This window comes from Tenrec ecaudatus, chromosome 17 (genome assembly GCF_050624435.1).
Source record: "Tenrec ecaudatus isolate mTenEca1 chromosome 17, mTenEca1.hap1, whole genome shotgun sequence".
Classification (NCBI taxonomy): domain Eukaryota; kingdom Metazoa; phylum Chordata; class Mammalia; order Afrosoricida; family Tenrecidae; genus Tenrec; species Tenrec ecaudatus.
The window spans coordinates 51,451,754-51,462,221 of record NC_134546.1 but is presented as its reverse complement, the minus strand read 5'-3'; the positions used below and the strand labels follow the sequence as shown (position 1 = coordinate 51,462,221).

At 54.2% G+C, this 10,468-nt stretch overlaps 1 protein-coding gene across 1 annotated transcript in view; it reads right to left on the bottom strand.

The window, feature by feature from the left end:
• Window positions 1–5,274: 5,274 nt before the first annotated feature.
• Window positions 5,275–10,468, bottom strand: part of RASGRF1 (Ras protein specific guanine nucleotide releasing factor 1) — a 101,748-nt gene continuing 96,554 nt past the window's right edge. The window contains exons 25-27 of the mRNA XM_075535770.1: window positions 6,347–6,464; window positions 5,730–5,798; window positions 5,275–5,367 (exon numbers count right to left, since the gene is read on the bottom strand). Coding sequence (XP_075391885.1) covers window positions 5,275–5,367; window positions 5,730–5,798; window positions 6,347–6,464 — 280 coding nt within the window. The remainder of the gene's footprint in view (window positions 5,368–5,729; window positions 5,799–6,346; window positions 6,465–10,468) is intronic.

The following is a 10,468-nucleotide window of genomic DNA, read 5'->3' as shown; positions in this document are numbered from 1 at the left end:
TATCTGCTGTCTCCCTTCATCCATGTGTCTGTTGTTCGTCCCCCTGGGGGGAGGGGTTTGTATGTTGATCATTGCATTCCATTCCCCCTTTTCTGTCCCTTCTCCCTCCACCTTACCCCTACCCTCAGGGTATCGCTACCCGAAATATTGGTCCTGAGGGGTTTATCTGTCCTGTATTCCCTGTGTTTTGAGGTCTTCTCTGTACCAGTGTACATGCTCTGGTCTAGCCAGATTTGTTAGATAGAACTGGGGTCATGATAGTGGGGGGAGGCAGCATTAAAGAACTAGAGGGATGTTGTGTGTTTCATCAGTGCTATACTGCACCCTGACTGGATCATCCCTTCTTTGTAACCCTTCTGTAAAGGGATTTCCAATTGTCTACAGATGGGCTTAGGGTCTCCATTTTGACCCACCTCATTCACATCAAAATGGCTGTTTGCTTTGGGTCTTTCAATGCCTGATACCTAATCCTCTCGACACCTCATGATCACACAGTCTGGTGTGCTTCTTCCATGTGGGCTTTGTTGCTTCCCTGCTAGATAGCCTGTCTTTCTCTTGAGGAGCAGCTGGTGGGTTCAAACTGCTGACCTTGTGGTTAGGAGCCCGAGGTGTAATTCAGTATGTCCCAGGGCTCCAAGCAAGTGAATAGAGACCACTTTGAAGTACAAGAATGTCATTCTGAGGACTAATGTGTGGCTGATGCAAGCCAATCTCCTCACGTGCTGTGGAAGTTGGACAGGGAATAAAGAAGCCGGAAGAATCGATACATTTGAATGCTGCTGGCGAAGAATCTTGGAAGTACCATAGACTGCCTAAAGAACAAACCAATCTGTCTGGAAAGAAAGGGGGCCAGAAGAATGCTCCTTGGAAGAGAGCAGGTGAGACTTCATCTCACATCCTGGGGACATGTTATCCGGAGAGACCAGACTCTGGAGAAGGACATGATGCTTAGCAGAGTGGAAGGGCAGTGAGAAAGCGTGCCTACAATTATGGACTCAAACTTAACCATTATGAGCTCGGCACAGGTCTGGGCAGTGTTTCATTCCAGTATACGTGGGATACTGTGAGTCACACCGACTTCAACCCATGGAACAATAACAACAACAGAGGCACACCCAGGTCATTCCTTCGTGGTGAGCAGGGGCAGGCAGGGCATGGGGAGAGGTGAGCAGGGGCAGGCCGGTGATGGGGAGATGAGCAGGGGCAGGCAGGGGATGGGGAGAGGTGAGCAGGGGCAGGCAGGGAATGGAGAGAGGTGAGCAGGGGCAGGCAGGGAATGGAGAGAGGTGAGCAGGGGCAGGCAGGGGATGGGGAGAGGTGAGCAGGGGCAGGCAGGGGATGGGGAGAGGAGGACTCAGCACTGAGGGGCCTCTGAGCTGCTTTTCTGGGTGAGGGCTGAACAGCTCGATGGCCATGACCGGATGTGTGAGCATCATTGGTTTATTTTTAAACTTACTTTAAAATCTTCTTGTTTCTAAAAACAAGAAAACAAACAAAATTATGATGTATCGTGATTACTGATATTTTAGGCAGCTTTTAACCCCCTCCCCTCTCCCTCCCCCCTTAAATGTTATTCCTAAAGTGGGCTTTTTTCTTGCCCGAGAACGTCTGAGAACTGCCTAGTAGTGCCACCCGCAGGATCAGAGCCCACACCTGCATTCAGGTGAGCCGGCACCTCTCAACCTCACCAACATTGGGCCACAGGGACTCATATCATGTGGGTTTTGGCGTAGACACCCCAACTTCAGTCAACCCGCCCGTGTCCTGATTGGCCTCGTGGGACTTGTCTCTCTCCTAGGCCATCAATTCCCCCGCCCCACCCTAAAGCTTTCTCCTCTGTAAAGCCTGCGCCTCCAAGCTAAGGTCTGTTATAATATAAACCATCACGTCAATGCTGACTTCTAGCGACCCCAACAGGACACAGTGGGAATCCCTGCCTCATAGGGATTCCAAGGGTGTAAATTTGTTCGGGAGCAGGCTGCTTATCTTTCTCCTTCACAGCTCCTGGTGGGTTTAAAGCAACCACCTTTGCCTGGCAGCCCAGTGCTTTAACCGCTGCAACACCAGGGTCTCTCAAAGCAAAGTCAACCCAACATAAACCCCACTGTCATCAAGTCGATTCTGCAGGGCGGAATAGAATACTCCCCCGCGCTTCTGAGACTGTACATCTTTATGTGACCAGAGAGCCTTAGCTTTCTCCCACGTGGCAACTGGTGGGTCTGAACGGACATCCTTGTGGTGAGCTGCCCAATACTTAACCCACGGTGCCACCAGGGCTCCCTGGGGGGCTGGGGGTGGGGAGAACCAGAGTGGATGGCTACCAATCCATTGTCAGTGCTGGTCAGCTCACTTAACTCTCACAGCACCTGGGCAGGTAGTGCTTCTATTGTCCCCATGTCACAAGGGAGAAATGGAGACACAGAGAAATGATGTCATTTGCTAAAGGGCCTACAGGTCCTAAGTGGCGAAGCTGAGATTTGAACCAGGGCAGGGTCTCTCGGCCTCAGGACCAGTGACATTTGAGTTGAAGAGGTCTTGGTTGGGCGGGAGGGAGCAGAGAGCTTGTATGGACTGAATTGTATTCTCTAACCTTTAACCACGAGATGCCATCCCCTTTGGGAAAAGAGCATTTTTGATTTATTAGAGAGGTCATTGTCAAGGGATGGCGGGGGGTGGGGCGGTGTTTGGGGTGTTTCAATTTTCAGAGGGCTTCGAAAGCGCATGGAAACGTCTCACTATCTTTTAATTCATTTTTACACAAATTGCATCCTGCCCCTGTCTGCCCCACGGGAAGATCTGGCGGCACTGTGGTTACACATTGGGCTGTCATCCACAAGGTCAGCGGTTGGAAACCACCAGCAGCTGCCAGGGAGCAAGACGAGCCTTTCCCTTTCCGGACAGAGTCACAGTCCTGTAAAGTCACCTTGTCCCACAGGGTCACCAGGGGTCGGTGTTGACTTGATGGCAGTGAGTTTTGAATCTTATGTGAAGACCAGGAAGGAACCAAGGAAGGCAAGTTGAAAGGGACAAGACCCCCTCCCACCCCACCGGCATCTGAGAGAAGGCCTCCCCCTGGAGCTGGTGCCCTGAGTTTGGACTTGTCACCTTCTAGATTGTGACAGAGCCATTTCAGTTTGTTAAAGCCATTGGCTCGAGGTGTTTGTTGGCAGGTGCTGGATGTTGAAAGTAGGACCGTGGTGCGTGGTGGGAAGTTTAACAGCTCAGGGGATGGGGGTGGGGGGAGTCCTCACTGGAGGCTGAGAGCAGCCCCTCCCTGTGATGAGAACAGACACTCATTCCAGACATTGCCAAGTGTACCCGAGGAGGCAAAATCCCCACTTGTTGAGAGTCACTCTCTCCATCTCCAGCCTCCCACTGTTCTTGGGGGCTGGCAAGCCATTCTGCCCCATGGGTGTTCTTGGCTGTCCTGTCTGCTTAGCAGTCACCCCTGTACCTGCCCCTCTGCCCACGGAGCGTGAGCCGGGTTCCTCTCTCCTCCTAAGGGCGCTGGTCTTGGGGAATTACATGTGGGACCAGTAGAATGCTGTGGGCACGATGCCATTCTGGGTGTTCCAGCAGCTTCTGCCTGCTCCTCAAACACAGCGGCCCCACTCCACTGAAGAGGCCAGGCCAGCGCCTGGCTGGGTAACGCGGGGTCAGCTCCCAGCCAGCATTCCTTCCAGCCACGTGGGAGTGCCATCTTGGCCACTCAGACCAGAGGAGCCTCCGAATGACTCGGGCACAGCTGACGTGTGCTAGAACCTCATGGGGGCTGCAACCGAGAACAGCCAACTGAGTCCAGCCAACCCACGGACAGGGCGCACGAATAGAAACATTTCCTTTGGGCCTCTAAGTTCTTGGTGCAATAGACAGAAGGAACAGTCACCAGGGACCCTGTCCTTGTCACCTCTGGATCTCTGGTGCCCCCCACCCCCCGCCCCGGGACATGGGAAGGAACGTGTGATTGGCCAATACTTCCTGGAGTGAATGAATGACACTCATCCAAACGCACCGTTCACCCTGAGATAGAATAGATTTATTAGCAAGAGGTAATCAGGAAACATATATTTTTACAAAAATGGAAATTTCTTCTTCATTTGTTCCCCCCCTCCCCCAAACAAGCTGTAAGTTGAGATATTTTAGGACTTGAAATAGAATTCTCATACCACTAGGTATTGCTCACAGCAAAAAGGTGTATTGGTCAGAGTGGAGCATGCCTGCCACTTTAGGGTTAACCTGTAGTTTCTATACTGTACAATGTAAAAAATACATGATAATATTCACAGAATAAGCACTACGGTACTATATTCCTGCTAGAAGGCATTTAGACAGGACTACAGTATATGCCATAAAAACACTTGGTTACGGGTCCCTAATTCTATGGTGCACTTGTCACAAGGGATACACACTGAGAGCAACTCAACCAAAGCTTGGAGGGACCGTTAGGCGGTGACAAGAGTGGACAGTTAGGTTTTCGTGTCCCCGACTTCCAGTGGGTGCGGGGCAGCAGTCCAAATCACCCTGACGTTGTGCTGGGGCTCCATTTCCCTAGGGAAGCCTGGATGGAGGTGGCGGTTAGGGTTCATGCGGTTGGGTGCTACCCTATGGCGAGGAGCCACATGGGGGTGCCTGCAGGAGGTCGGCATTGGCGTCCAGGGGCGTGGTGCTCAGCGGAGGGGAAGGGGCCCCCCTTCCATCCGGGCCACTAGGAGATGGAGAGTTTGGAGACCCTGGGGAATTTTGGCTGAACAAGCTGCTTTAGAAATTAGCATCACCATCAGCGGAAAGATTTGTCAATGACCGGACTTCAGGGTATGGTGTCCCCCCCACCCCCTTCCCGCCTCCCTCCCACCCCCCTCCCCCAGTTATAACAACTATATGGGACATGCTGGGTGGATATCTGGGTGGCCGACTCAACCCAGGGGCCTGGGCTGGGGCTGGACAGAAGCGGGGCTGGTGCTTAAGGTTGGTGTATACATGGGCTCTCCTCTTCCGGGAAGAGGGAGGCTCCAGGAAGCCGACTCGGGAGTGGGAGCGGGTTAAAAGAAACCGGCCCCGAGGGAGGCGGGGTGGGGACAGAGCCTGAGTGGGCGGCGGAGTCTTCAACGATGCAGAGAGTCATATTCCGGGTCTACGGGAATCTAAGAACAAGGACAGGCTGGTATCCTCGTAGCAGCACATACCAAGGAAGAAAATCCAGAGACACCAAACGCGTATGTACAATATCATTTAGCAAGTATACACAGGGGCAGCTGGGGCGGAGCGGGGACGGGTTCAGGTGGGCAGCTTGGGTTCTATTCGGAGTGATGACTCGTATAGGCTTTCTTCGTCCATGACAAAAGTTTGGTCCAGTAAATACTGGGTTACCTGAAGGAGATGGGAGGAAAAGCCGTGGCAGAGTCAACAAGCATAAACAAATGAAAACAAAACCGCATCCATTCAGACTCACAGGGACCCTGCAGGGCAGAGTAGAACTGGCCCCGTAGCTGTAGATCTTTACAGGAGCAGAGAGCCTCAACTTTCTCCTGAGGGGCAGCTGGTGGGTCTGAACCACTGGCTGTGCAGTTAGCCCGCTGCGCCCCTTGGGTGCACAAAGCTGGGAACACGGCTGGCTTCCTTAAAGCAAGAGCGTCCGAGCTGGGTCTGGAGGATTCAGGAAGGGGAAGTTTCCGCTGGGGCCCAGAAAGGAGCGAGGACCACTGGCCGGGGTGGAGGGGCAGCCGGCTCACCTTGGCCTGGTGTTCTATCTTGTAGGCCGTTTGTTGAAACTGGCGAATTTCTCGGATGATATGCGAGATCTGTGGGAAGGAAGGCGGGCTTTAGAAGACAGCGTGTGTCAGGACCACCCCCACCTCTCGGAAACTCGGGAAAGGCACCCACGGGGAAGATCCGAACCGCTGTCTGGATTATCATCACATCAGGACCCCGCAGGTCCGTTACCCCCGTGATTGAGCGGGATTCGGGGAGGATCCCAGGGTGGCACAGACCCCCCAATGGTGCTGGAACAGACCTTAACGATGGCTGCGACTCTCCAAGTATTCACTGTGAGCAAGACAAGCCCAGAGCTGCCAGCCCCTCACACTTCCTGCTGGACAGCAGACGCCCGTTACCGCAGTCTTAGGTGCAAACCCAATGCACACAGTGGAGGCAGGTGGAGGCTCTCTGCTCAGAGGCATCTGCTCGCCCCATGTCCCAGGGAAACATGCGAAGCTATTGATCAGGAGGTGGTATGTCTGGGTTGGAGCTGGTGCTGCTGACGGGGAGGTTGGCTGTTCAAACCCACCGGCCCAGGGCTGGAGTTCGGGTTTTGAGCCCCACCCCGCACCCTCTGCTGTGGGGAACGCACCATCCTCATCTTGGAGAAGTTCACCAGGCCGTCCTCCGTGTAGTTGGGCGTCCCCTCCTCGATGAAGGCCAGGTCGGTGAGGTACATCCCCAGGTAAGGGACACAGGGAGGGTCACAACTTCAAAGCAAATGGCATTAATGACACTTTTCCACTCAGAAACCAAGACTCCAGGAAGACCAGAACATCTGGCTTTGGTTTTGCTTTGCTGGAAGCAAAGGGGTTACCGAAAAGAAGGTGGGCTCTTGAGCCTGGCTTTGTAAAATCAGGCCTCTGGTTTCAACTGGGGTCTCACACGGGCTGGGTCTTCTTGGTCAGGGGTCCCCGCCCTCCTCCCACCAGAGGTCCTGCTTGATCTCTCTGCCCTCCCTCCTTCTCAGACCCCATCCCTTTGTCACTAAGAGATGTGATGTTATCAGCTCCCTCTAGCCCAGCTGGGCCCTCAGTCTTAGCAGAAATGCTCCACCCTCCCACCCCAGGAGCTCCCACAGAGAGTTTTCCTGTCCCTTCGAATCCCTCTCATTCCCTACCCTATCCAGCCTCCCCTTTCCACTGTTCACACAGGACCCCCCTCTCTGACTGTGGCTCTGAAGCAGAGGCTGCTGGGACCGTCCTGTTCTGGGCTTGACAGTGCTTGCCTTGGCACCCCTAGGTGGGTGCTGGGTAAGAGGGCACTTCTGTGATAGAATCACAGTAGTCAATCTATTCTGGTTGGGTTCATTTAGCAACTTCCAGAAGGCTCCTTACCCAGTACCACAGTCTCCTCTCAGCTCAGCTCAGGGATGGAGGTGACCCTCCTTCTAAACCGTCCCATCTCTGCCTGTTCATGGCCTCTTGTCCTTTGCCTACCACTCCGGAGGAAGGTGAGGCAGGAGGAGTGGGCGAGCAGGCGCAGAACGCCAGCTTCCCCCTCTCTCGCTCACTGTGCGATCCTGAGCCAATGCTTTCCCTCTCTGGCCCCCAGCCTTCAAAGCACTGAGACAATTTCAGGGGGCCTGAGCATTGACTCCATACCATTGGTTCCTTTGGGGACCAAGGGAGTAGATTTCCACTCGTGCTCAAGGGCAGAGCCTCGTTTTGGGGGTCAGTCCTTTGCCTTTGGCATTTACACTTACCCAGCCCCTCCTTCCCATTTAAAACCCAGCCAAGAGCGGCTGGCCTCAGAAGCGGTCCCCTGCCACTGCTTTGTTCTCAGCTCACTCACTCCTCTTAAGGCTTTCTGGTAACCTGGCTTCAGGGCCAGCACGCTGGTTGTCCCTTTCCCTGACCGGCTAGAAGATCTTTCTTTTGCTGCCAGTGGATTCTGGGGAAAGCAGGGAGTTGATCGGAAAGAGGCACAGAGAAGCACAGAGACAGCACAGAGGGACAGCACAGCCAAGGAGGAGGTGGACACGTGATGCTTGGGACACAGTGGGCGGGCAGAGCGTTTTGCAAGTTGTAGGGTGTGACCCTCTCATGGGTGTTGAAATCACCTTAATCAGTGGGGCTTGATGGGACCTTTAATAAAGGGGAAAGGAATTGACTAGGACCGAAAGTAGCGGTGCCTCATACAGTCATTCTGTGCAATGCTGTCCGTTATGTGTCTGGGCGTGGTCTACCGGGGATGACAGTGTCCAATGCAGCCTTGCTGTACGTTGTGCTAAAAGAAGTCTGGATCACATGGTTCCTGCCAGATCTCTCAGGGTCCCTCTGGCAGCTACTGCCCATGACGATCACACACTTAGCTTTTATTTCCTCGCCATCTGCCCCTAGGTCTGAAGGACAAGACTCGTGGTGGAGTGTGTTAAAAAGTGTGCGATGTCACCCTGGAGCTGGGAGGTTGAGCCGGTCTGCTGGCCCGCAGGGTCCGAGCGGCCTTCTCCATGTGCCCATGCGTGTAAAGGACCTCTCTCCTCAGGGGAAGGGAGATGTGCGGGCAAGTGGTGGCAAGCTGACCCTGTACGATGGATGGAAGGCCTCTGGGGTCTGTGACTGCCCAAACTTTACCACGGGGCTCTGCTGATCGCTGAGGTGGGTTTCTCTGAGGTTGTGGGGTCATCACCCAGCTGTGGGAAGGTGACTATGGGAAGGCAATGGATTTGCCACTTTGTAACGGTTGCAAGTGGCACTTGTAGCCCAGAACCAAACCTCTGTGTCTGTTCTCTACCTTCTCAGTGAGGCGTCTGAGAGGACACAGCTCATCAACACACACACACACACACACACACACACGCACGCGGCAAACCCATACTTAATCGGACAAAACCCTGAGAAGTGCAGTTCAGAGTGTCTGGGGTGGCGTAGGGGTTGAGACACCTGAATGAACAGGAAGCAGAGTGTGGGTGTCATGGAGCCAGGCCTCCTAGCCGCAGCCTCCGGCTGCCTCTGAGCTCCCTGTGTGGGCACCTCCTCTCTCCGATGGGACCCCGCCTCCAGCAGAACTGCCTTGTGGGGTTCCTCTTGGTTGGCAGAGCCCTCAGGCTGCCTCCATCTGCCGCTTTAGGGAGCAGAGAGAAAGCCACGCCCCTCCCAGTTCTCAAAGTTGCTTCTGGATTTCTGGGCAGTGGAGGAAGAGGACTCAGCAGGGTCTGGTGACCCGTGCCCAGGTCTTGCCTGTGGCTATTTGGAGACCCCCCCTCCCGACCCTGACTTGATATTTCTATTTAGCCAGAAGCAAGCAGCTCCTGACCACGTGGGGTGGAATGGCAGAGAGCAGGTGGTGTCAGCTACCACAAGCAAGAAGTGCACCCCTTCTATCAAACCCCAGGAGAGGACCAGCGACTGTGTCCATGTCACCTTCCTCCCGTCCCTTCTTCACCCCAGGGTGGGGCAGGCTGCTCTGTCTTGCAAGGCTCTGCTGCCTCTGGTAGGCCTCTCTGTTCCCACCTGGGGCCCTGAGAAGGGCACTCAGGGAGGAGCAGAGGAAGCACTTGGGACTGTGTGGGCTGTGTCCCTGGGGGTCAAGGGTCAAGGTTCTGACATGAAGTGCAGGGCAGTGCACTCTCTCCCTCACTGGGACTCACAGAGGTCCTCTGGGACAGGGTAGAACTGCGCCCAAGGGTTCCAGGAAGGGACCATTTAGGAGAGTAGAAAGCCTTATCTCTTCCCCCAAGGCACAGCTGGTGGTTTCAAACCTTGGCCTTTACAGTGCTTAACCTGCGGCAGTCACAGTGCCTCTCTGCGATCGATCGAAAGGGCCGTAAAATGGGGAAATGCGGAAGGAGGAAGAATTCAGTGGAATTCAATCTTAATCTCTCAGCCACGCCTCATTTTTCCTCTGGTTCTTTGAAGAGAATGTATTTTTAAAGAAGCCAGCGAAAGGCATGTGGCAATCGAATGTTAAAGGCTTATCAGCGACATCTCTCCCACAGCATGTGTTCACGGAGAATTCTCACAATATTGCCAGAAGGCTGTTTATTGATACTTCCTTTCCAAAGACACCCACGGTCAAGGGGGCTTCAAAAAGTTTGTGGGAAAATGGAAGTGAACGAGAATGGAATTTCCCTATGCCCTTTGGAAGCCCCCCTGCCCCCCTCACCCCGGAAGGTAAGCATGCCTTTGATAGACATTGGGAAACCCAACCAGAGGAGGGACTTGCTTTATTGGACTATGCTCCTGCACCCACGCCCAAACTCTCTCCCAGGCAGGCCTGACACTGATGGCTTCACTTGTTAGGCTTTTGTTCCCTGACCAGAGGCCGAAGATGAGCTAGAAACGGCGAGAGGAAGGGAGCCCCTGAAAACCCAACACTCTACAGTTTCAGCGTTTGCACTCACAAAGCCACTGGGCTGGATGGGCTGCCTCGGGGATGGGCTTGACGGTCAGCTGGCTGCCTCCGTCCTCCATAACTAGTAGTCCCATCCTTCACTGGGGACAAGCTTCTCATGCCGCAGCCTGGCCCCAACCCCTGTCCCTTTTGTTTCTCCAAATCAAGAGCTTTCTATTCAAGCGAAAGGCTATTCAACTGTTTGTGGGGTTGATAGGAGATGAGGCCGGTAGAACTGGACTCAGTGCCGGAAGTGCTCAGGACCACATCTTTCTGCCGGATTTTCAGTGTGGAGCCGAGGAGGGTGCTCTGGTCACTGGGAGAGTGAGGGGAGGCCCTGGTCTGAATGGCCTTCACCACGCTGTGGTTTGGGGGAAGG